Source organism: Ischnura elegans, chromosome 3, assembly GCF_921293095.1.
Source record: "Ischnura elegans chromosome 3, ioIscEleg1.1, whole genome shotgun sequence".
Taxonomy (NCBI): Eukaryota; Metazoa; Arthropoda; class Insecta; order Odonata; family Coenagrionidae; genus Ischnura; species Ischnura elegans.
This window is the reverse complement of record NC_060248.1, coordinates 12,969,694-12,997,428: the sequence shown is the minus strand read 5'-3', so window position 1 is coordinate 12,997,428 and position 27,735 is coordinate 12,969,694. Positions and strand designations below refer to the sequence as shown.

At 38.6% G+C, this 27,735-nt stretch overlaps 1 protein-coding gene and 2 long non-coding RNA genes across 3 annotated transcripts; all 3 read right to left on the bottom strand.

Moving 5' to 3' along the window:
• Positions 1-297: 297 nt before the first annotated feature.
• LOC124154959 lies at positions 298-2,359 on the bottom strand. Its single transcript, XR_006864061.1, has 3 exons — positions 2,085-2,359; positions 1,826-1,990; positions 298-497 (listed from the first exon to the last, which is right to left on the bottom strand). It is a non-coding gene; the product is annotated as an uncharacterized LOC124154959 (long non-coding RNA).
• A 5,341-nt stretch (positions 2,360-7,700) lies between these two features.
• Positions 7,701-8,699, bottom strand: LOC124154958. Its single transcript, XR_006864060.1, has 2 exons — positions 8,617-8,699; positions 7,701-7,900 (listed from the first exon to the last, which is right to left on the bottom strand). It is a non-coding gene; the product is annotated as an uncharacterized LOC124154958 (long non-coding RNA).
• Positions 8,700-12,764: 4,065 nt separating this feature from the next.
• Positions 12,765-16,486, bottom strand: LOC124154957. The gene is made up of 3 exons (XM_046528716.1): positions 16,380-16,486; positions 15,307-15,477; positions 12,765-13,009 (listed from the first exon to the last, which is right to left on the bottom strand). The coding sequence occupies exons 1-3, from the start codon at positions 16,474-16,476 to the stop codon at positions 12,951-12,953; spliced, it is 327 nt and encodes a 108-aa protein (XP_046384672.1). The 5' UTR covers positions 16,477-16,486; the 3' UTR covers positions 12,765-12,950.
• Between the last annotated feature and the right edge of the window lie 11,249 nt (positions 16,487-27,735).

Here is a 27,735-nt window from a genome sequence, read left to right as displayed (position 1 = left end):
ACTAACGTGGGAGATTATTGGAACAAACTTGTTATCAATACTTTTCTCATATGTAGAATGTGATGACCGAGGTGTTTCAGGTCCGAATCCCGGGTGAAACTTTTGAAGTCAAAAAAAGAGAATCTTCAAATTGCGAGGTGGTCCAGGGAATCCCATCCCCCCTGCCCTGAAGGTGTGAAATTACATCGTCTTTAGCTTATTTTGGTTGAAACTGTATTATCCCTTATGCATGCGAGCCTTAGGGTTGAGTGAGTGATAGCCATATGTGTGGAATCGTATGAAATGACTGAAATAATTATTATTATTATGATTCTTTATTCTAATAAAATCGACCTAAAAACACAAACGCAAGTACAGAACACAAAGCACTTGTAAATATGTAGTTTCAAATTTCTCTGATATGCTTCGCGTGGTTGTATGTTATCATAGAATCCTTCAGGTAATGACAGTTCCCACAGCAGGTGGAGTGATTCCAGATAGGAGTGCCTTGGTTGCACCTGATTGAAATATAGAATTTACAAAATTATGGAAAGTAATAAATTTTCAGATAAAATTATAGGAATAACCATTGCTTAATTTTATATTAAATCCCTCTTCCGCCAAGTTACAATCGCAAGTCAGTGTTGGTAAGTAATCGAGTAAGTGTAATCGGATTACGTGTAAGAGTTTTTACGAAATGTCATTTTAATTTGCAATTTACTTTTTACGGCGAAAAAGGAATCGTTACCTTCGTTGTAACCGTGACTTGTTCGTAATCGACGATTACTTTACTGCTTCATTGGCTCACCTTGGCTTACAGATAACTTTGACTCCCTGAGAAACATAATTTTCCAGATCTCTGCATTCTCTTCGGTTTTTCACCGCGTCCGTTGGGTTTTGGCGACAACAGTTTGGCGGACATTGCAGTCAGCGTCTTTAGGTCGAAGACGCTGACATTCAGTCAATGGTCAAATTTGGACAGCGAAACTGTTGTCGCCAAAACCCAACGGACGCGGATGAAAACCCGAAGAGAATCCAGGGATCATCTGATCAACGGCGCGAAAATCTTCGAACCTGTTTAGGTTCAGATACTCTTATTTAACCTTTACTTTCCATATATGCTTTATATTTGGTGCATTAGGTGGTCTATATAGGGTACGGTTATACTAATTATTATTATAACGAGGTGATTGTACTACGATCCTTACTTAAATTTTAGTCTGTATATAGCCACCTTTTGTTCTTGACCTTTGCTGCTGTTGTATGACTTATTATTTGCCCATTAAGGAGGAGATATGACAGCATGCATGGCCATATAGTTATCAACCCTATTCTCTTTCCTCCATGTTCGCTATTGTCGTGATTATCTCCTGGTATTTGCTTAGGATGCTTTTTCCTCTTTGCCTTTATTTCCGTGTCTGTAAGTTTCGTGGAAGGACAAGAATGAGAATAAAGAGACGATTTGAGTATGAAATTCACGCAAAATTCTGGTACCTCTGTTATTATTTACATGGTTGATAAGTGTGGTGTTTTCGATTCACCGGACTTAAATTCATGCCACATATCTGTTATTTTCTATAACCGACACTCATGACGAAAGAAATATTTGCTATGAATATTACTAATGCATCTTTTTCTTACACTGATAATGTAAAGAAGGCATTGAGCCCCTAAAATGGGCCCTCAAATAACAATTTCTATCGACGTTATGTTTTACAAATACAATGGACATTTTAATTCGCCTTATTAAATAGTGATATGGTAATACGAAGGCCTTTGTATAAGGGTCATTCCATGTTTATAAAAAAAATCTCTTCTATTCGAATGGTAACACGTTTTTACTCACCAGAAAGGGCTGTAATTTTATTTTATTGGATCATGTTGTGGTGCATGGCCATGCGTGGTGGGTTACATGTTCATCAGCCCTTCGGTCTTACATCGCTTTTGTCGTGATGATTATCACCTGGTGTTTGCCGAGCATGATTTTCCCTCTTAAACATCATTTCTCTATCTATAACGTTCGTCGAATGGCAAAAATGAGAACAAAGAGACGTATTGTGTTTGCAATTCACTTATTAAAATTAATAGAGAAACTGGAATCTTACCGCTTTTAAACATTATGCATTCATTGTAGACGTGATAGTGTACTTTGTTAATTTTATTTGATATGCCCTCAAATTTAAGCACAATTCTTCATTATCTTCCTCATTCAGCTCATCAGGATCCAATGAAGGAGTATTTATCACCGCCATTCTCAAATGCACATTTTACCTGACCGAAGAGGTCATATTTTTCAAGTCTCGTGAAAAAAACTTACTATGCACAGCTCCTTCATTTTATTTCTTCAAGAGAATATCATGTGTTGATCATGTGTATAATTCCGTTTCCTCTGTTATTATTTACTTGGTTACCATGGGTGGTGTTTCCGATACAACGTATTTAGCTTCAATTTATTTCATTTCTACACGGCATCTCCGAGTATAGGATATACCAGTGTTATTTAAATTGCCAACACTTCTTTTATGTGTGGAAAATACATTGGAATCTCAAGAATTAGCATAATCCCATCTATGCGCCATGTATGGTGCCTTATATGGTCCATACACGGGACGGTTATACTAATGATTATAACGGAGTGGCTAAATTACGAAAGGTAACTATAAGTTTTAATGTAAATATGGCCAGCGTCGATTATAGACCATTGCTGCAGTTTTGTGATTTAAGTTTTATGTCCATTGTGGAGGAGACAAGACCGCATGTATGGCATGGCGGTGTGTGAGTAGCCTCGAGAATAGGTAACCCGAATGGAACCCGTTACGTCGGCTGCCTTAAATTTTTTTACCCGCGCTGAAACCCAAGAAAAGGTTATTCATTCAACTAATGCCATATGCCTATTACTTTATCTCATTGTCAGTTGCTGTCACGAAGAAAATAAATTGTTAGGAAAGTAGCTGATGCATCTGGTTCGTACGCTGACAATATGAAGAAGCCACTAGGCTCTCCAGGGGGCCTTACGAAAAATGTAATAAATATATCTCGGGGGTCGTAAGTATCTTTGGGTCCCTACCGGCGCGAATGCTTTTTTTATACATTCTCTGTTAGTAGTGATTAATCAACCCATGCTATTGAAATATTCATACGTACGTGAGTCAATGAAGTAATTGTAATGAAATTGGTGCTGTTCCATAAAATAAATATGGTAAGATGGGTAATAGTTGTACTTATGGATTTTTTGGTGCCTAATTCTCATAAGTAGTTCATTGCAGAGATATATTTGTTGGTTCTTAAAGTAAATTTCGCTGAAATTAGAGAGAAATAATTTTATCTATTGGATGGATAAAATGTTAATATCTTATTCCTTCATTAATCTCCCATATCTGAATACAATGTGATTCTAGAGTTTTCATTGGATATCATCAACATTCTCTTCTTCCATTTACATATCTCACTCTGTTTATCAACTCGAAAAGTGATTTTGACATTGGATAGTAGACCTCACCCTCAGCCACCGACTAGTGTTGCCGCGAGACTCGAGACGATACCGCTGGCTTGAATTCGAGACGAGACCACTTGCACGAGACTCTCGAAAGTCTCGAAATACAGATGTATGTCCTTAATTGGTACATATTTGGTATACCTTTATCTCTAAAACTATGTCCTTCTGTTAAGACGAAGTAACGTTAACTTTTTCATTAAGCTTTAAATTTGAAATATTATTCAACAATAACTTTTCGATAAATTATCTAACTATAAAAAAGAATTTTTGCTGAAAGAACAATTTCATAATGCATGAGCGTGACTTCTGTTTTTTTATTTTTTTATATAGTATTCTGCCGATTAAGTTAGGTTTCCGTGGAGTACTAAAGAAGTGATTTGGGAGCCTCTCTTTCCTTTCAGCGCTGCCTTCTTTAATTCACTATTAGGCCTACTCCATTTCAATCTATCTAAAAAAAAACCTGTTCTTTTCCTTCCCCTCCCTCGTTTCCCTAACATTCTACTCTCTTGCACCATTTTCAACATCCCCTCCCCGTCAGGGACGCCGACTTACAAAAAATATTGGGGGTGCCTAAACCGGGGGTCTTGCCTCGGGAAATTTTTATAAGTAGGGAGTTTTAAGTTTTTTAAGCATTTTAAAACAGTCGTATGATCAACAGTAGAACCCTGAAAACTAGAATCTCTATATCTGAACGCTCCGGGGAAAATCAACAAGCCTGACATTTTTTACTCACACCCATAACGAATTTTTGAGGGGGCTGGGGCCCCTTAGGCCCTATGGAGTCGGCGCCACTGCTCCCCGTTAAGTATTGGCTCCATCCATACCTTCTAATTCCTCCGTACCTCATCTAAAAGCTGCCTCTCCTCGCCAACCATGTCCAGTACTTCGCCGTTCCTTCTCCTCTCCATCCATTTCACCTTTTCCATACCCACGTCTCGAATACCTCCAATCATCTCTCGTCATCTTTCCTCAATTTCCACGTTTCCGCACCGTAGAGAGTTACACTCCAGATCAAACTCTTCAATAACCTTTCCTTTGAACTCTTACATAACGATCCTCTCAGAAGCTCCTTCCTGTTCATGAACGCCTCCTTTGCTAATGCAATTCTCTTCCTGATGTCCTTACTACTGTATCCGTTTTCCTCTAACGTACTGCCTAAATAGTTGAACTGCTCAACCTGCTCAAATTTTTCACCACCCACCTTTATCTTGAGTCTCACATTTCTCGCTCGTGATGCTTTACAAAACCTCATTACCTTAGTTTTCTTGTGATCAATCCTCATCCCATACTCCTCGCAACGGTCGTATAACGCATCCACTAGAGCCTGAAGCCCCCTCGCTGACTGGCTAATAAACGCCTGATCATCCGCGAATCTCACTGATTTGAACATCATTCTTCCCACTTTTATTCCAGCTTCTAACTAATTCCATGTTTCCCTTACCATCTCTTCAGCGTATACGTCAAAGAGCAGCGGCGATAAAGGACAGCATTGCCTCAATCTTCGGCCCATGCTTACCCACCCAGATTCTCCATCCGCTACCCTCTTTTTCGCAGTCTGGGTCATATACAGATTACGGATCAGTCGTCCATCCCTCCAATCTACAATTATTTTCTTGAGAATATCCACTAACTTTACCCAGTTCACTCCATCAAATGCTTTTTCAAAATCCACCAAGCAGGCATACACGTCCTGGTCATATTCTAGGTTCCTCTCCAACAGGGACCTCATTATAGCTATTGCGTCACGAGTTGACCTCCCTTTTCTAAAACCAAACTGATCTCCGCCCAAATATTCGTTTGCCCTCGCCTCTATTCCTCTATTCAATATCCTCAGTACCACTTTCGCACGCGTGCGATATTAGGCTAATAGTTCTATAAAATACGCATTCCACAATTTCTTCTTTTTCGGTAGTGGAATTAAAACCATCTTCATGAAATACTCCGGCCAACATCCTTCTTCATAGATCCTGCGTACCAGTTCGAAAAACCTTTTCTACTATCCTTCCCTAGATTCTTCAGAAGCTCACACTGGATAGTTTCTCCCTGAGAATTTACATTGTAGTTGCATGGAAGACCAAGCCGAGATTTAACGGGCACCTTGTAGTTATATTTAAACCGTTAAACTCACTGCATTTCTCTCGCCGTGTATCCCATTAAGAGGTCAGTGGAATCTCTTGGGTGTCATTCATGGGTGACAGATTTTAAAAATAAAATAAGTGAGACAAATATTGCAGCAGACAAGAAATTTTGAATGCATGCTAAACTGCATGCTTTCAAAAAGAGATTTATTTCATTTCAAAACAAAACCAAATAATTGAAACATTCAAATTTGAATTTAAACATTCCAAAAGAAGAATACGAAATTACAGAAACGTTGAAATTAGAATTTTGACAACAAAGCTTTCATTCAATCGGAGGAAATATGTTCCCAGCTTTCAGATATCATGAGACCATCATTCATGAAGTGTTGGCTGGATATAGGCACATCATTTTCCAAGATTACATGAAGTTCTTCTTGCAATATCACGGGTCGCCCCAAATTCTTCCATCTTTGGATGAGTGCATACAACTCTTCCATCTTGGAAGTCTTCATTCTCGCTGCTTTATCGGCTGGCATGGCGTTGTACATCGCCTCGTCCAGGTTGTATCCTCCCTGCTTCTTAATGGTGAAGTGCTGCACCTTCCCTGCATGCACGCTGGTGTCCCCTCTTCTCCGGTCGCTGATCAACGTCGTCACGGCCATCATGAGGGCACTGGATGCCAATGCCAATGCATTCGAGGGCCGCAACCACTTCATCGCATTCCGAATTCCCATGATGGACTTCCTTGCTTACGCCCTGGATGAAAAGAAAATGGAATAGAACGATAAGCAACCAGTTAAAGCTAATTACGCTCTCAAAATTAAGTATTCTTTAAATTAGCAAGATATAATTTGTTGACAGGGGAAAATTATCCGTCTGAAATCTTCGACGGTCTCAACTTACCTTCCACGTAAGTACCTATAGGAAGAAATGCGTTTGTAGTTGGGAAGAAATGGAATTCTTTCCTCTACAATTGTTCGGTGTAGTACTCCACACACTCACACAATGATGGAAAGTTTCCAACAAGTATTTTGCTAGCACTGAATTACTATATAATTCGCTTGCAATCGCAATCGACTGTTCTCGTCAATTCGCTTTCAAGTGAATCGAGTGAAGATTCTGAGAATGTATCTTAGTAACGGGCTCGGGTCATTGTTGTGGAATTAGCATGGGCTTTAACGGAGCATTACATCTGCGTTGCATTACCCTTCAAGTTTGTCTTTTATTTTGAATTTAATGCATTTAAAAAAATTTGATACATTGTGTTGTTTATATTCTGACCTGGAATATAAAATAACGTAGCATTTCCCGGTTTCATTTGAAATTTCAACCTTTGAAAAAATTGGTGTTAAAGATTTATATCATAAAGTTACCTTTTTGAGTCCTAGAAATTGAATGGTTCACGCCCTCTACAAGGGAAGAAAGTAAAAATTTCCCTTCGGGGTTGAGAACACCACTTTTACCTACCGTGATGACCTTAGTCACAGATTCACAATTTAACATTGACATTAAGGATATATAGAAATATATTAACATTCAGTTCAATTTAGTAGTATCACATTCGAAGAATTCGGCACTTTATTATCTCGTTGTATTCGGCGGGCAAGGATTCCTCTTGTTTCCAATTTACGTGATGGTTTTAACCGGTATTCATTAGCATTTTGTTTCATGGTTTCTCCCATATTTCTTTAGATAAAAGACGTATTATAGCATCATAAATTTTCTTCGAATTCCATGTAATCTAGGAGCAATAAAACTTCCGTCCGTGTTTCAGCCAACACCGTCGTAGGAATTATCGAAATTCGGATTTGCAAATCCAATTCCCCCACGGCAGCCCCATGTATGAGACTAACGTGGGAGATTATTGGAACAAACTTGTTATCAATACTTTTCTCATATGTAGAATGTGATGACCGAGGTGTTTCAGGTCCGAATCCCGGGTGAAACTTTTGAAGTCAAAAAAAGAGAATCTTCAAATTGCGAGGTGGTCCAGGGAATCCCATCCCCCCTGCCCTGAAGGTGTGAAATTACATCGTCTTTAGCTTATTTTGGTTGAAACTGTATTATCCCTTATGCATGCGAGCCTTAGGGTTGAGTGAGTGATAGCCATATGTGTGGAATCGTATGAAATGACTGAAATAATTATTATTATTATGATTCTTTATTCTAATAAAATCGACCTAAAAACACAAACGCAAGTACAGAACACAAAGCACTTGTAAATATGTAGTTTCAAATTTCTCTGATATGCTTCGCGTGGTTGTATGTTATCATAGAATCCTTTAGGTAATGACAGTTCCCACAGCAGGTGGAGTGATTCCAGATAGGAGTGCCTTGGTTGCACCTGATTGAAATATAGAATTTACAAAATTATGGAAAGTAATAAATTTTCAGATAAAATTATAGGAATAACCATTGCTTAATTTTATATTAAATCCCTCTTCCGCCAAGTTACAATCGCAAGTCAGTGTTGGTAAGTAATCGAGTTAGTGTAATCGGATTACGTGTAAGAGTTTTTACGAAATGTCATTTTAATTTGCAATTTACTTTTTACGGCGAAAAAGGAATCGTTACCTTCGTTGTAACCGTGACTTGTTCGTAATCGACGATTACTTTACTGCTTCATTGGTTCACTTTGGCTTACAGATAACTTTGACTCCTTGAGAAACATAATTTGCCAGATCTCCGCATTCTCTTCGGTTTTTCACCGCGTCCGTTGGGTTTTGGCGACAACAATTTCGCGGACATTGCAGTCAGCGTCTTTAGGTCGAAGACGCTGACATTCAGCCAATGGTCAAATTTGGTCAGCGAAACTGTTGTCGCCAAAACCAAACGGACGCGGATGAAAACCCGAAGAGAATCCAGGGATCATCTGATCAACGGCGCGAAAATCTTCGAACCTGTTTAGGTTCAGATACTCTTATTTAACCTTTACTTTCCATATATGCTTTATATTTGGTGCATTAGGTGGTCTATATAGGGTACGGTTATACTAATTATTATTATAACGAGGTGATTGTACTACGATCCTTATTTAAATTTTAGTCTGTATATAACCACCTTTTGTTCTTGACCTTTGCTGCTGTTGTATGACTTATTATTTGCCCATTAAGGAGGAGATATGACAGCATGCATGGCCATATAGTTATCAACCCTATTCTCTTTCCTCCATGTTCGCTATTGTCGTGATTGTCTCCTGGAATTGGCTGAAGATGCTTTTTCCTCTTTGCCTTTATTTCCGTGTCTGTAAGTTTCGTGGAAGGACAAGAATGAGAATAAAGAGACGATTCGAGTATGAAATTCACTAAAAATTCTGTTACCTCTGTTATTATTTAAATGGTTGATATGGGTGGTGTTTTCGATTCAGCGGACTTAAATTCATGCCACATATCTGTTATTTCCTATAATCGACACTTACGATGAAAGAAAAATTTGCTATGAATATTACTAATGCATCTTGTTATTGCACTGACAACGTAAAGAAGGCCTTGACCCCCTAAAATGGACCCTCAAATAACAATATCTACCGACGTGAAGTTTTACTAATACTATGGACATGTAAATTTGCCTTAGTAAATAGTGATAATGGTAATGCGAAGGGCTTTGCATAAGAGTCATTTCATGTTATAAAAAAATTCTGTACTTTTTGAATGGTACCATGTTTTTACTCACCAGAAAGGGCTGTAATTTTATTTTATTGGATCATGTTGTGGTGCATGGCCATACGTGGTGGGTTACATGTTCATCAGTCCTTCGGTCTTACATCGCTTTTGTCGTGATTATTATCACCTGGTGTTTGCCGAGCATGATTTTCCCTCTTAAACATCATTTCTCTATCTATAACGTTCGTCGAATGGCAAAAATGAGAACAAAGAGACGTATTGTTTGCAATTCAGTTATTAAATTTATTAGAGAAACTTGAAACTTACCGCTTATACAGATTATGCATTCATTGTAGACGTGATAGTCTACTTTAACAGTTTCATTTGATGAGCCCTAATTTAAGCATAACTCTTCATTATTTTCCTCATTCAGCCCATCGCAATCTAATGAAAGAATATTTCCCACAACCATCGTCAGATTCACATTTTACCTGAGCAAAGACAACAATAAATTACACAATTTACTTTGCCCTAACCTCTTCATTTTCCATTCTTACTCTGAGACATTTTCTTGCTTAGATTATATGAATGTGTAAAATTCTGTTACCTCTGTTATTATTTACTTGGTTACCATGGATGGTGTTTCTGATACAACGTATTTAGCTTCAATTTATTTCATTTCTACACGAAATCCCCATGTATAGGATATACCAGTGATATATACATTACCAATTTTCTTTTTTATGTGGAATGGAATTAGCATAATCCCATTTTCTGCGCCATATATGGTGCTTTATGTATGGTCCATACCCGGGAAGGTTATACTAATAATCATTACGGAGTGGTTAAATTACGAGGCTTATATATGAAGAATATATATACTTAGGCTCTCCAGGGGGGCTAACGAAAAATGTAGTAAATATATCTCGGGGGTCGTAAGTATCTTTGGGGCCCTACCGGCGCGAATGTTTTTTTTATACATGCACTGTTAGTAGTGATTAATCAACCCATGCTACTGAAATATTCATACGTACGTGAGTCAATGAAGTAATTGTAATGAAATTGGTGCTGTTCCATAAAATAAATATGGGAAGAGGGATAATAGGTGTACTTATGGGCCTTTGGTGTATTATTCTCATAAATACTTCATTGCAGAGATATATTTGTTGGTTCTTAAGGTAAATTTCGCTGAAATTAGAGGGAAATAATTTTATGTGTTGGATGAATAAAATGTTAACATTTTGTCCTTTCATTCATCTGTCATGCATGAATACGATGTCATTTTCATCGCATGTTTTTCTCGCATCGCATCTTTCATTTTATATTTCGTCGAATATTAAATATTATTTAATAACCTTTGATTTAACAAAGGCTAATAAATTTTCTCCGTTGAAATATATACTTTAGTTATGTGCCCATAATTAGGATTTCCGTGAATTTTTATTGCTTATTTTGAATAGCTACATCTCTTCTTATATTAAGGATATAAACTTTGGAATTGCCCTATCTTTTTCTGCCCTACATGCATGAGAGGCAAACTGTCTTTGCAATTAGGAGCTTACCTGGTGTAAAGAAAAATGTCTTGCCCAACGGAGTGGCTGGAACTGATTAATATCGCAAATTTTTTAGTTTCAGTGGTTGAAATGAGATAGGTAAATGTGCATCTTAATGAATTTTAATTAAGATGCACATTTTGATAAGGATAAAGATGATAAGGAATCTTCAGATAGTGAATGAAAAAAGTAATTTTTTTTTGCTGAAAGATCTATTCGCTGTATTTTAGTCGGGAAAAAGTGTAAATTTTGTTGATTTTGTTTATGTATTGTTTGTTCAGTAAAATATCTCAAACAAATAGCGATTTTATCAGAAGCGCAGTTTATTTAGAATCATGGCTCTAATATATATACTTATGAGATTTAAATCCATACTTTAAGGCATAAATTAAAAATAAATTGTATTTATTTGAAAACATGCGTCATCCGATGTAAGTAATATGCCTTCAGAAACTTCTACAGCTAGCAGGAGACCATACCATAAACAAGGTCGAAGGTCTCCACACGTCAGCAGTGCAATAAAAGGACCCTTGTCGACACGCCCTTAAGTACGTATGGGAGACATGACAGAGGAGGCCATGGATCATGGTCAGCTCTTGCCTAGAAAGAGAGTTTTTTTTTGTTGATGAAAGAGTCCGTTTCCGTGCTTTAAGCACACGATGTAAGTACATTCTCCGTAGTTGTATATGGAATGCACTCAAAAAAAGAAAGCCTTTCAGCGTACCCCTTGCAGTGCCCAGCGATTGCATAATAAGAGTCATTCGTGGCAATATTTATTAATTTTACTTTCTGGTGATTATTTTCCATCACTTTTATATCTATTATCCCGATATAAAAGTGAATATGGCCATATCATATCCACACACTTGCCGCGTCGCCGTACTCCTTGCCCCCGCGCTGGCCAGAACCGGAGTCGACCGCACGCTCGAAAAAACTACTTTAAATTCGGGGTTGCATGTTGATACAAGATTTTACTGTAGATTCACACGGTAGAAGCTTTATAGAACGACGTGGCATAGGTCACTTGGCGGAAGTCGGCGGAAATATCTACTTTTTCTCTACGTTTATGCAAAAAATTGGCTGAAAACAGGCTCCGCCATTTTGTCATATATCTATGTTTAATGATAAAATAAAATCTTTGAAAACCCTCCAAATTGAAGAAAAAGAAATATTTATTAAGATAGTATAACATTTTTGTCGATAAAACTATTCATGAACCACTGCACGAGGATAAAGTTGGCAATTTTCAGAAAATATCGACGGTGGTCGTTTTTCGCTAAATTTGTTCAACTTTGACATAAAATATTTTGTTAACGTGAAGGACAGGAAAGAGATAATCAGGAAAGTAATGCAAAATTTATTTTAGAATATTAATATGAAGTTTCAACTTCGTAGCTCAAAAAAATCGTTTTTGAGGTTTTGGCCATCTTTTATCGATTCTAGCCCACTCTGAAAACAAAACTTATCTTAACTAAGGGTGCCCTTCTCAGGCCTTGGAGGATCTTAGGGCCAGTTACTAGGTACGAATGAGATGGCATATAAACCCTCTCTTACGGAAACTTCAAACATTTGCAAATTTTAGTGATCGGTGATTCCGTGATGGCGATTTGTGAAACGGTTTCGACCTGTGTTGATCTCGGTGAAAACTAGCATCTTCTTTCAGGGACATGCAAGATATATAAGTGCTTAAGATTATTCTTTTCATAATTATTTTAATCTTCTCTAAGAATAACTTTCGTTAATAAATATTCCAGCAATCCAATCTTAATATTTTGATCACTATTTTCCAAATTATACAAAGGAACAATCAAATTTTATTTTGCGAAGTAAAATACAAAAAAGAGTGTCTCCATACACTTCGTTTTGCTAGTTCTCGGAGCATATATATTTCCTGTGAGCTCTTTGACGCGTCACTGTAAACATCCTCGAAGTGAGATGTGGCGCGGGTAAAATGATTTTTTGAATATTTGTAATCCTCAGGCCTATTGTGGCCTTGTTCGAGGTAAGCTTTTTCCTCGCCCATCCAAACCGAATTTTGAATGAAGGCACTCAGTGAGTGAAAAATGGCTTTATTATGGATTTTATTGTGTTGCTGTGCAAATGAGGAGATATAAGGTATTTATGATAACGAATTTGCGTTTTATTTGATCAAAGATACAGCTGCTTCATTTTTATGCCTCTAGCCACCACCAGTATTCACATTTTGATGATGGCTCTTCTTATCCATACGCGGGCTGCATCAACTGCCATTGCCGATGGGGAAATCAGGACATGCCTTCTTCGACGTTGCCGTGTACTCTGTCCAAGAGAAAAGAAAAACATCTTCAGTGCATGCTGTGGAATCCGAATACGACTTCAACATATGAAGCATTTTCTTCGCAAATTGGCCAGAAAATGTTTCGTACATGAATGTTACAAAATAGAGGATTCTAAAATAAAAAATAGATGTGTTGTCACCCACATCGCATGTAAATTGGTTCATGGAAATAGCAACTTACGTCGCTACAAGCAGAGCGATCCGAATTTCATGGGGAAATAAACAATAATGAGGACTATTTGCCGAAATTCATATTCCGGATGAAATAATCTATCAAATTCATAAATTTTAAAACTGCTCCTCGGCATTACAAATATAATGCATAGTGGGGTCATTTCGAAGAAAGTTGTCCAGATGCCTCTAAGATTACGAGAGGTGGATAAAAAAATAGACTGCACTGCAGAGAGATTTAAGATGCTGTTCTCTCCTAGTACTATCACGGATAGTAACCGATCAATGTACAACATATTGGATGCAGCCGCTACGTCAACCAAATGCATATAATGTTTTTCCTTTTTCCCCGTTTTCTGGTTTGAATTTGTTGGTCCTTGTTTCCCTTTTCGGCATCTAAATAATTTTATGTAGCTGGATGAATATTTATTTCAAACTTATGTATTTTTTTCATAGTCCGAAGTCAACTTTCATGGAACTATTTAGAGCAATGTATGATCGGCGAAAGCTCACACAACCTTATGGTATTTCAATGTGCTATAGCTTTACGCATGTTGGTATGTACTCAGCCCTTGCCAAACACCCTTTGAGGTGGCTCGCAGGGTATCATGCGGATGAAGATGTTACTTAGCGCAACCAGATCTCACCAACTACGTTCCTCCACATGTATGCGGAAATAAGGACCATAAATAGACTCCGCCATTTTTTGAACAGTCATTATCGGTGAAAAAATTAAATTTAAAAGCTTAAATTGATTGAAAGAGAGTTAACTGTACAAGCTTGGCTTGAAACCATTTTTGGCCATTGTGTCTCTTGCGATAAACCATTCATCGTGGCTAGCATCAGAGGTCTCCACGCTTTTCTTTGAGCTTTGGACGATGTAGCTCGGAGAAGATACGTGCTATAAAGATATCTACGGCCTTTCTTGGAGTTTTCCCGAACTACGTTTATGTTTCATGTATCTTTTAACATGGCTGCGATCAGATCAACTGATCTCTGCGTGAATCATTGGTAAGTTTTATTTATGTAATTTAGTCTTCATGAACATGTGAAAGTCCTTAACATTCTGTCGCATATTTATTGAGTCTCTTTTGAATTTATTTTTCACTAATGCAAATTTATTATTTAGTCAAAGCGGACACTTTATCTCAGAAGATACACCTCATTAGTCAATATTTAATAAATATTTGGCAAATAAACTAATATGCAATTTCCTTTAAGTTATGTTTATTGTTTAAATGTTAAAGAGTACTTTCACCTCTAAATTTGAATTATTGACCGATTAAGGGCAAACTGAGGCAGCACTGACACAGTGAACTGAAAGACTTGGATTGGTGGTCTCCGCGGCAGTAGATGCCGGGCGAAGGCTATCCGATCCATCCAAACATGTCAAGATCATTTCGTTGGGTGATAATCTTCGTACTGTTGGAGCGAGACTCCTAGGGCGGGCTCGCAAGGATACACTCCTGGGGCAGGGCCTATAAGCACGAGGCTATTTACCTCTGCACCGCAGAAGGAGGAGGACGGAAAGGAGAAAGGAAGTAGGCGCCGCCGCGATAGGAGCCCGACGACGCCTCCTGGGAATGGATAGGGAAGGAATGGAAGGGACGAGGAATCCCGCACCTTCACAAAGGCGGGCGGGTCCTACCATCAGCGAAACCAGTCAACAGCCATTGCTATTCTAACGATTTTGGAGGATTATTCTATGAGGAAGAATAATCCAACGATCAAATCGTTAAATTGATAACCCTCGTACATTGTTTCTGCATCGGACCAATGAGAAAGGTGGTTTATTTCTCTCCGTTTGGAAGTAGATTCCAGTGCGTATGCACATTTGGCAACGCCAAGTTCTCCATTCCTATTTCTCAGGAGGTTCATTTGCGAACCCGCCGACAGTGTTCGGGTTTGCACGAAGGACGATCTCCCAGTTGCTTCCGCCCCGCCCTCTCAGCCACAAACATATTTGGAACGGCGTATAGGCCCAGACGGGGGAAATGATTTGAGTGGAATGTTTGCACTTGTGGGTGTCACAACATAAAGTACTTACGTCTCTGGCTAGACAACAGCAGTTATTTCCAGAAAGTATGTGATATTTGGAAATACTCACGGTCTTTCGGATATCTGCAATTGTATTGTTCCAGTTCGCAACTGTTCGAGAACACTCTTGTCTTGCCACAACTGGATACGGCGCACACTGGCTGGAAAATGGCCAGGCAGACATTTTCGCATGGCCTGATGATCTTTCCGGCGTTCGACGCTCCCATGAGCGAAAGGACAACTGTGAAGAAATGAGGAACGAATGCGTATCTAAGTAGGTACAATCGATTGTCTCCTGCTTGGTGTGCAATAGGGGGAGGGTATTGCTTACCAACATAGACTGAGCTACATTTAGGTGACACCATAGAGGCACTGGAAAGGGCTTCTTCAGAAATTTTATGTTAGTGCCGATTGTGTTGGTGGTTTAAAAAATAAAAAAGACCCATATTTTTCCGTTTTTTTATCCGTCGCCTGCTTCTCGAGATACTATTGGTTCAAACCCCGATTTCTGTATTATCAAAAACTCCAAACGCTTCCATTTAAAAGTTTTTTTTTTGTCTTTTGTACTCATTGGGATTACGATTGAACATTTCACGAACAGAAATGGTTTTTCCTCTTAAACTGTTTTCAGATAGTTAAAATAAGGTCTATATTCCTTGAACATAGATCGACAGTTGAGTAGTTAACATAGAGGAAATTCATTTTGGTGCTGTTTTACCTTTAGCATTTAAAGTACTCATGCTCAAAAGTATTATACTCAAAATTAGCAAGTAAAAAATAACGAAAACGTTATTTTAACCCTTTCTGACCCAGAGCTGCATCAGGGAAAAATTTAATTTCATGACTTCTCATTTTAAAATTTTGAAAATATGCTACTCAATCATAATTATTTTGGCAGATACATATTTTAACTTTACACTTTACAGAACGAAAGAACACTTACAATTAGTTAAAATCTTTCCCGAAAATAGCTGAAAATATATACATTTTTTATGTTACTTATTGTTAGAAGCAGGGTTATAATGGATTAACGTATTTTACACGATTATGTTGGGCTTAAGCGAAATTTCAAACAAATGTTCCAGTTGGTTAATTTCTTCACCGGTTGTGTTGCATAGTGTAATGTGTGATTATATTACTTACTGAGCAGAAGCGCAATTGCCGTTGTCTTGTTCATCTTGCCCATGATTTCAGCCGGATCTTCAAGACTCTCTTGGAGGGTCGTATTTGTACGCCGCATATATACACCTGATCAATCCTCTTGGAGTTTTCGTCGTTCTCATGTGGAATTGTGCGTGCCTTATCGTGATGGAGGTGACTCCGCGTGCGTGAGCATATTCACGGTCGCTGAACGCGCGTTTCGATGTTATGGAATATGCCACTGATATTTCGGTCCGCTCTTTTTGTGTGCTCTGACCTCTTTTGACATTTAATGAACCACGGTATTCCTGAAAATCGCTCTTGGAATAATAAACGCATGCATTCATTTGGAGAGATTTCAAGGCGATACTTGAATCGTGATGAGAAAAAGTTCTCATGGACCAAGAAACAAACCACGGACCTTAGGTTTTTCGGGCAATTGCGAGGACCACTAGGTTGTGCAGGTTCCTGAATAGGGTAGTTTCCTTCATCAAAGAAAACGAAAGGCATTGATTGCGATTCGTTACCCACCATTAGTGTATTCATGATACACAGATTATTTGGTTTTAGAAATACCGGTTTAGACGAATGGCAAGGGCCAAATTTTATTCTCATTTGAAAAAGGCCAGATTGGCGCCCATGCGATGCCACTCCACGTGACGTCACAGGGACCTAGTCTCTACACGAGAGGATAGGAGTTTTACATCGTCTGAGGTTACCAATGCATGCAAGAGGCACAGAGCTCAGGGGAACATGTCTTAATAATAACCTATTAAAACTGGCTAAGGTCGGAAAGCTTTCTTCGTTTGATAAGGTATTAATAAACCTTTTTTAAGCCAAGCGCTACCAGCCAGCAAGGTACTCAGCTTCCCGCTGGCATCCTGCGTCCTATCAGCGCTCAGAGCCTCGATCAAGGTCACCTCACAAGGCGGGAGGGGGAACCAGAAATGCGTCGTACGGACTTTTTCCCATCATTCCTACTTACGCGTCGCGTTTTCGCGCGCTTGAAATTTTTCACTTTTCATTTTATCACTAAAAATAGGTATCGTCATTTAAAAATCTAAAAGCGTGAAATACGTACCCCAGGAGTAATAATCTTTCGATTTAGGCAATAAAAAAATAATAGGAAACCACCCTATTCCCAAGGCAATAGTGCCGAAGCTCACGGTACTTGCGGTTCATCAAGGATGGTAACGCAGGAGGAGAGGGGACTTCCATGAATTACAACCGGTTCAGAGCCTCAAACCGAGCCGCGCATGGCGGTAATGTGTTAAGGCCTGTTTACACGGTACATTAACACGTGCGGGTAAATGCCTCAACGTATGAACGCGAGAATGAACGCCAATATGCACCGTGTAACCACCCAACTTGTGCGAATGCATGCACAGAAAATAGAACCTGTTCTAATTTGGTTCATGCATTCGTACATGTTCCGTTCCGGTCCACAAAAATCATTCACGCAAACGTACATTAACTCGTACGTAGGTATTAATGTATAGTGTAAACAGGCCTTAATATATATGCCAATCCTGTCCAGTAAACGGGACTGAAAATGACATGAATTGCCATTAGAAGAAAATTACCCTTGGCCGGGAATCGAACAGCAGATTGCCGTAGGAATTTAGATTTAACTGCCATGGGTGGCAGAACTGCCGTTAGACTTATCTGCACGGGTGGCACTACCGAAAGGAATTTAAAATTAATCCCGCCAGTGTAGCTCTCGGGGTCATAGGTGCGCGCATGCCTTTCCATAACGACAAGGTTTTAGCCCAAGGGAACGACTAGCGCGTATGATAGCGCAATTTTTCTTTGGGATTTATTTCAATACTATATAAATATTCTCATTATTGTCCATTAAGACAGGTGTAAGGCCATAGAAGCCATTCAGGAGGTTTTTCTTCTCATTGCCTGACTTTCGAAATAGTATCATTTGGGATAGATCCAAATGGGCGGCTGCGGCTGTCTTAATCGTGTTTGACTTCAATCACTTTGAGGAATCGCTAAGTCTCTCGCAAGGACTAAGAATTGATTACGATGTGAATGTAATCTTAGTGGATAAATACCCATGCAGCTGCGAAAACTAGTTAGATGCCGGAAAGGAAAACAGGGACCAACAGACTCAAACCAGAGAAGGAAAAAAAAGAAAAAAAAAATAAAATTCATGCATATGGTCTCCCTTGCGAGCGCAGCGATTGATTACATTGATGGCATATCTGTCACTATCACTGATAGTCTTGGGAAATAGCGGCATCTTAAATCCCTCTGTTTTGCTTTCTTTTTCTTTCATCTATCTCTCGCGTTCTCTTTTATTATGTAGTAGTTGATAGCCGACTGTAATGGCATCACTTTCAACTTCGACACGTGAACCAAGCTCAGGTTATATTTTTCACAGAGAGCTTCATTCTCTCGTATCTGCGTATGCACGAACTAGGCCATTATCATATGTCTTCATACGATCTGTTAGCGAAATTGGAACGCCGAGGGAACTGATGACTATGGAAATATCGTAAGAGGCTAACATTGATTCATCCACGATGTCAAATAATAGAGTCATAGCTTACCTTTTTTAAAATTTTATAATTATTATAGAGCAGTGGTAACCGAATATGTAATTTCCTTACTAGGGAGAGGAGATAGAAATATTTCCCTTTCACGCACTTGTCGTTCCTTTGTTTTTTTATATCACGAAAGAGGTTGGCACCCTTGGGATACATTTGTGTTTGTAATTGTGGCGAGATATTGCCACATTTTGAGCTACTTCTATGTAATTCAGTCTTATTCGACGAGTAAACGAGGCTCGCGGTCGACTCGTTTGTGTAGACAGTGACTGCAAAGTGAGTGCGAATAGATTAAGGACGCAGTCGATCTTGACTCGATCTGTTTAAAGATAGAAAGCTGTTGGGAATCGATCAATATGGATTCGTACATCGCAAACGGAAATTTTTTATTGAAATACTTAGGCAAATTATGTAGCCAGAGATAGCTATTTTTGATATGTTGCCAACGGGTTTAGAAATATTTTATAATGTAAAATTAAAGTTCAATCCGAATTATATGATCAAACAAAAAAATTCAAACTTACATGCTTTTTCATGTGATAATTCGATTACCGAGGTCTTTTCCCAGATGGCCAGATGCAGAATTTCTTAGCTTCTCTCGAGGGTTTTTATTACTATTGACAAGGGCATAGCTAAGAGGAGGCCACAGTCCGTCCCCCAGAAGCTTGAATTATGTCGCCGCGTCGAGCGCATTTTAAAGAGCTTTGGAAAATGTCCGCAGCGCGGTGATGAATTCATAGCGATCCGCTTATTCTTATTTATTTGTTATAAAATATTGCCACTCACGACTAATGGCATTTGCAAGTCAAGAATTTGATGGATTATATCATCGAGAATGTAAATATTGGTTTACAGCTCTGGTTAAATTATATTTCTATATGAAATTCGGATCGCTCTAACGCCAGCGTAGCTACCGGCGACTTTTGTGAACCCATTTAAATGCGCGGTGAGCTACATTCATTATGTTAAAGGTGGCAAGTAGTGATGGGTGGATCGATTCGTGATCGATTCGTTCAAAATGATTGAATGACGGAGTGATTCAAATGACTCATGATTCATAGCGCAAAATAAAGCCCATCATCACTCAGTCCGACATCCTGTTTGTTCGGTGTTTTGACCAATCATCAATCAGCCAGATTTCCTATTTATTCAGTGATTGATTTTGAGTCCTTGTTTTGTGAATATGTCTGGCGTTTTGATTTTGTGAATCCAATTGATGAGTTCATCCGATAATCATCCTTCCAGATAGTAGCTTTTTTCACCCACTTGGCAAAATATTTTTAGCCTCCGTACTGTAATAGCACCGAATTTCGTGAATATCAATTAACGTACCTACGATGGATAATTTAAACAAGTAATTAACCCATTATTTCCAAGGCTTTTAGCTTCGGTATTTTAGCATTTTACGGATTAGTTTGGCCTAGTTAAGATGAATTTTCGAAATAATAGTTATATAAATCTTAATGTATGCTTTGCATAATGTTGCGTTTACGCTGGGAAGAATCCAGTAAATAAAAAAATACTTTTTCAAAACTTTGGTTGCATCTTTTATTTTTCATCGTCACTTCCGATGAAATGTGTGAAAACATTCTGCTTGAAGTTGACTTGGCACACATTAAATGCATTGTCTGTGATTTGCACACTCGACATTTTCAGTATGGCTATGAGTTGGTATTTCTACTTATGGTATTATATTTACGAGCGAAATTAGAAATCAATGAGAAAAGATCAACGGGATATGCTAAAAATGTATCAAAGCAAATAAATTTCTCCGTATCTTCAAAATAACAATTCACTGTGGCGATGAGCCGATTAGCAAAAGTACGATTACAGGAGATTATTTATTTCAAATTAGCAGTCGACTACAGTTTCTATGTTGCGTTTATTGGCATCAGGTTCTTGAATCTCTCGATCATAAAATCAATGCGATTCATTTCAGTGGAAAGGTAGCCATTTGTCTATGGCAGGTGTTGATTTGTTAAACGGCTTCATTCTTCTGAATCCATAATTCAATTAGGGATTTCAGTCAACCCCAAATCATCAATTAAATGTTTGAATGATCGAAATGATTGAATCACACAAGTGATCTAAATCATTAAGATCGAAACTTTGAAAAGAACGACTTCGCCCGTCTCTTGTGGCTACACATCTTGCGCCCGACTGGAGATTTTAATAATCTTGGTTATTGAGCTCAGTTGCATGGTGCCAAAGTGTGCAGAGGAAAGGAAGAAGCCAGGTCACAGCTCCATGCGTCGTCATTCGCAGCTCAACGTATTGCGGTCACTTGACGGGCAAATGGCCTGCCCCCTGGCGTGTCCGTTGGGTTGAGATGAAAGCAAAGCTCACTCATGGAGCCAATTGCCATCATTTGATGAATTGAGGAATTGCCCAGATGATTATGGTGATGTTATACCCTTGGAGACGATTGGACGGACGGCCATTATATTGTCGCGAGGTGGTCTCCATGGGAACCCTCGCTCGTGAAACACTCCAAGGAGAATATCGACGAGAGGCGGCCACGTTGCTGGGGAGTACAGTTAGAGGTTTATTTAATCTGGGCAGGTGAACGAGGCCAGGCGGCTTATTCTACCCTCACCGCAGAGCTCCAATGAAAAAATGCATTCAAAACTCATATTCATGATTTGAAATTCAGATGATAATAAAAGGAGACAAATTACTACGAAATCGGTTTTTTAAAAATAATAGAAAATAATTAGAAAAATTTTAATATAAAAAACATAAATGATAAATCAAAGATACCAGCAAAAAAGAAAGTTTACTACAAACGCAGGAAAATACTGCGAATAGGATTTCTTACAATTTAAGTATCAATAATTTCAGAAAGGGCTTGAGTACCCCCTTGCGTGTACGTTTTCTCTGGGTATCTGGTTTACTGGTAGATAATTAAGGCAGTCAGCCGCTACGATGATTGGAATTGATACTGGAAGACAGCATTTGCATTTATGATGCTAACAGTATGTATGTTATTAAAATCGTTACGATATACACAGTAGCGTAACTGAATCAATTAAGAATTTAGAATGGAAAAGCCTAACTTTTTCATTTTCCATTACTAACTAGTAGTTTAATTTGCGTGGCAGCATGTTCGTGTTCTTAGCACTTCCCTATTTTCTGGTCTGACAGCGTATCGTTGTCTTCGGTGCTTCGCCTGTGTCATGCGAACGATCGCGTTTCGGCAAGGATGAGTGCTGCCTACCTAGTGTGGAATCACCCCCTGCCACACTCCCCGGTGTCGTGCCACACGCGTTCATCACGAGTTCTCGTTGTACCATTGTAGACGTAATCTCGAGAAAAAATAGAGGAAATTAGACTGCAGATCAGATATTAAAAATATCATAATTTCCTCGTTTTATTACGGATGGCAACGGTTTCTTCATTAATGGCTTCACTCGCTAGGACGGCTCATTGCATGTTTTAATTTTTACAATGCTCTAATCTTGCATGGATTAACAGTAAGAATTAATAAACGTTGGCGGGTTTTGCCATGACATGAATGTGGGCGTATATTTTGTAATCTACATCTACATACTACCCCGCAAGCTGCCTTAAAGGCGTGTGGAAGGGGGTGTTAGAACACCAGCCATTTGCACATAAAAAGGAAACGTTCCAACGAAATTACAACTGACATTTATTAAAGTCCTTTATGGTTCGGGAGAAAACGGAATTCGCATATCTATCAGTTCGACAAAATATCTCACTTAATTTATCGCTTCTGTCGGATATGGAAATATAGTGGGGCTCTAATATTATGTTATCCGTGTCGCTCTTACAGCTATCCATTCCCAATTGTGTAAGCAATCTAAACCTAGCGCGCAGCCTCCGAGTCTCCACCGGCTCCCAACCTAATTCGCTTAACATCTGGGTAACGCTGTCTGTACGCCCGTAGCAGTTTTTGACGAACCGCGCAGCTTTCCTTTGTATTTTATTCAGTTCGCGGTTTAAGTCTTTCTGTATCGGATCCCATACGCTCGCTGCATATTCAAGGTGCGGTCGGACGAGTGTGAACAGCACCTTTCTTTTACTTACTCATCCGAAAATCTTCCCACAATACGCTTGACGAATCCTAATTTCTTCAGGGCTATGCCGCAAACATTCCATCTATGTGTTCCCCACGAGTGGTTCGAGGTTATCGTAACTCCTAGATACTTCACTTCGTCTGTTGCCTTTATGTTAATACCATCCACAGCATAAACATGGTTAAAGTTGGACGAACTCTGCAAAAATCGTACCGAAATGCATTTGCTCAGCTTAAGTTCGAGTCCCCACTCTTAGCTCCACAAATAAACGTTGTTTAAGTCCGATGACAGAATTTCATAGAGTGATTACACATTTTGCGATAGATGACAGCGTCGTAGGAAAATACACGAATTTTACTGCTAATTCAGGAGCAGAGGTCATTAATCTATATAATGAGTGGAAGGGGGCCGATTACGCTTCCTTGTGGAACACCTGATGTAAATTTAACTACATCAGAGCTAATTCCGTCAAGAACTACTTTTTGTTTACGATCATTCAGAAAGTCGCGTATCTAGTTTACCACTGTTTCAGTTAATCCGCATGACTGTAACTTGTATAAAAGGTTATTGTGAGGTACCGTGTCAAAAGCTTTCTTAAAATCTAGAAATAATGCGTCAACTTGTCTTTTAGATTCCCCAGATTTCAAATCGTCGTGAAGAAATAGCACGAGTCGTATTTCACATGAACTACCTTTTCTGAATCCGTGCTGACAGGCATGGAGGAAGTTACGACTGTCCAAGAAAGTCATTACAATGCTAACGACGATATGCTCAAGTGTCTTGCCTATAATCGATGTTAATGAAATTGGCGTTGCGTAATATTTTTATGACCGAGTGGTGTTCATGTGGCGGTTCTCTTGCATGCTCCATGGTGGGGATTGATTACCCCCAGCCAAATACCCTACAGGTGGCTCGCAAGGTATTATGCAGATTATTAGGCCACGCATATGGAGTTCGAAATTCAAGCACCGTTGTGATGCATACCTGCTGTGTTCCGGCACGGCACGACAGATTTTACCTCAAACTCTTCGGAAATTAGAAATGAATGAGTGAATTGTTTTGAAATTGTTTTCTACTCAACAATTAATTTAACATGAATGAAAGAGTCTTTTATACGTGATAATTTCACTCATCTCTGTCTGAAAAGTAAGCAAATGTATTTTTTAGTATGGTACATATCATAACGTGTAAATATACACATTGATAACCCGTCGTGAGCTGTATCGGTTATACCGCGGAAAAAAGTACATAATTTTTCCAAAAAATGTCGTCTACAAAGTCGCAAAATTTTCTGAAAATTCTCTCCGAGTTATTTTTACCATAATATTACAAAAGCTAGCATAATTCACGGAAAAATCCCAGGTCTTCTGTTGTTGAGGTTTTTAAGAACACGATGAAATGAACCGTAATTAAAAATTTTGAACTATAAATTTGGTAAAAATGTTAACTGGGTAATGCCGTGAAATAGGTATTAATTTTGGTTTCCGCTAGTCGCTGAGTGATATACATTTTTTGAGAGGCTACTGCTATTAAATATAATAAATGGCATTTATTTGTGATTGGCTTGTAAACACTAGAGATGTAGTCTTTTGCCGATGCGCTATCCACTTTTATTTGTTTTTACAACAAGTATTTTACAATTTTCTGTTGTAATACTCACCATAATAATTATCCAAAGTGATGGGACAATTTAAGCTAATGTAGACGCCAAGGTAATATTTATGAAATTTAAAGATTAAATTTTATTTATTACGGCGAAGAAAGTCAACTTTATGCTAACAAATATTAGGAGTCCCACGCAAAAAAGTTTTAACTGCATATAAAATGCTAAAAAACATTAATGAAAATTCAGTGGAAATAAAATCCATGGAGTGCCATCGGAGATTAGAACAAACAAAAACTAAGCCTCCAAAAGTCTTGAAATTATGCTTTTGGACGTAGACTTTTTCTTCGATTTCATTCACAGGATGTCTGCTACTTTTACCGGAAACAGTGAATTTTGTTAAAGTTGAATAAGAGCATAAATAAAAGCAATTGAATAAGATCTTGAGATGTGACAGTTGTATCGTGAGTTTTTTCGATGCCAAAAGACTACAGTTATAAGAGGCAAGGATGATTATGGATCATTATTAAAATTTATAAGATATTCAGTACATCAAGTACTCGATAAAGGAATCAGATATTTAGCCAGAAGATTTAGCATCGAATTGATTGTTCACAAAATCTTTTTTCGATATACCGATGACCTCAGCGGTATGGGTTAAAAATTACTCCTAAAAAGCTTTTGCTATAGCTATTTTCTCAGATTAAGTTCGAGTCCCCACTCTTGGCTCCACAAATGAACGTTGTTTAGGTCAGATGATAGAATTTCATAGTCAGAGTGATCACTAATTTCGCGATAGATGACAGCGTCGTCAGCAAATAAGCGTATTTTACTGCTAATGCGGGGGCAGAGATCATTAATGTATATAATGAACAACAGGGGGCCGATTACGCTTCCTTGTGGAACACCTGATGTAACTTTTACAACATCAGAGCTAATTCCGTCAAGAACTACTTTTTGTTTATGATCTCTGAGAAAGTCGCGTATCCAGTTTACAACTGTCTCGCTTAATCCGCATGACCTATAGGTAAGAGCAGGAAATTTTTACTGATTTAGTTACCGCTCAGACCATTACATGGAATTGAGAAATAGCCTCATCTCAGAGAGAAATAAGGTAGGTAACATTTGCACTCTGTATCATCCGACAAAAAGTTTCGTCAGTCTTAACCAAAATTTGCTGAAGTTGGCGGAAATTGTAATCATGTATTAATAAATTTATTCAACTTCACAGGGCTGAAAACAGCGCATTTAAGGTCTAATAGCGGGTGAATGTAACGAACAACAAAGTGCGACGATCAGAAACGCCCATGCCCTGGATAGGGGTAACCAACCCAGGCGGGACTCGAACCCGCGACCTTCGGTTTTCGGGGCAAGGACTTTGCCCTGCCGCCACCGAGGCCAGCAGTTTCATAGATTTATGGTATTAGTAGCATTAACAGGCTGTTAAGGGAAAATTTAACTTCCACTTTCTTTTTTCCCGTATCGAGTTGAGGAAAATGTGGCGTTAACATGTGTATATAGTACAAATATAATTATTTTTTTCGCACCATCAATGGAACTGACGAAGTACCTTCTGAAAGTTTTTCTATTTCATTTTAGAGGTAGAACTATGTATAAGATATATTTTGAATGAACTTTTTGAATTAAATAAAATAACTATGTTTTATTCCACACTTTATTTTAAATCGTACGACCGGTTTCAACACTTAGTGTTATCATCAGGTACAATTAGATGGGTGGCACGCTCTTAAATAGGTAAACGTGGGTGGAAGGGGGGGAAGGAACATTGGGTGGGAAGGAACATTGATGGCGGGTAAAGCTGATTTTTGAAGAAAGGAGTGGGGGAGGCCTTTGGCTGGCTTGCATGGGATAAACGACAAGGAACAAAGGGGAGGATAAAGGGGGGAGGGGTTCTCAAAAGGTTTAAAAGACATGAGGGAATCAAGGTTGAGGGTCGTAGGGGGGTGGTAGTGTGACGTTAAGTAAAGGTGACTGGGAGGGGAACATATGGTCATTACAAAGTTTAGTGGGGCAATTCACAATTTCAAACTGTTCCAAAAAGTCCATTTTTCTCCCCTTGTCAATACAATGTAAAATCCTGGGTTCAAAATTACACCAATGGTACTCGTCACACAAATGTCTTGCTATTCCAGAGGATTCGTCATAATTTAAAAAACATCGTCGATGTTCTTTCATTCTCACGTTAAAGTTTCTCCCAGTTTGTCCAATATATTTAATCTCACAGGTATCACACTTCAACTGATAAACACCACTTTTTTGGAGATCGTCATACTTGTCTTTTGTATTAAAAAGGATTTAAAATAAAGTGTGGAATAAAATATAGTTATTTTATTTAATTCAACATGAAGAAATTCCACAAAGTAACGCCTGAGACCGTGTCTTATAATGAACTTTTTGTTACAAAGTAACTTAAACAAAGTTCGGTTAAGTTCAAAGTATAGCTTTTATACTTAGTTCTGTCTCTAAAACGATACAGAAAAACTTTTAGTTCTCCGTCAGTTCCATAAATGGTGCAGATTGATACGAGGGAAAACAAACGCTCATTTATTGTGAAAGTAAATATCAATCCTTGGCTACCAAGCCGTTGATATCCACCTGTTGATACAGAATTTTAAATACACTCTAACTCGTTAGCGCTAGATGCGCAACGACCTACCTTGTATTAGTAGTACCACGACGTGTATCTTCTTCGCATGTGATTATTAAAGTGTGTTGGCTAGTACTGACACCTGTTCTGTTATAGAGCCTTCCTGGAGCCTTTCTCATGCCATTTATTAATCCATATTCTTCCATATTTGTCTTCTCCGGCGACAGAGGACCAATCCCTTAAATAATTAGATATTCTTCCTCTCTTACCTGTATGATTTCTTCTGCGATATCCTCGTTTACTTCTTCTGCATTCTCGCTTCTATAGCCTTTCTCGCTTTTTGGCAAATCTCGTTACTTATTATCATCGTGGCATTAAAAAATGCATGCCTTTAAAGAAGCAGAGTTGTGATAGGTCCGGGTGATAAGGGAAAGTCAGAGGTTTTTAAATGTGGGTCAGTGGAATCTAAGAATATACCTGGTAATTTCGTTTATTTCGTCCGGACAAGTTTATGGAATGACGTGAAAAGCAAATGAATCGCCACCGCGCTGCC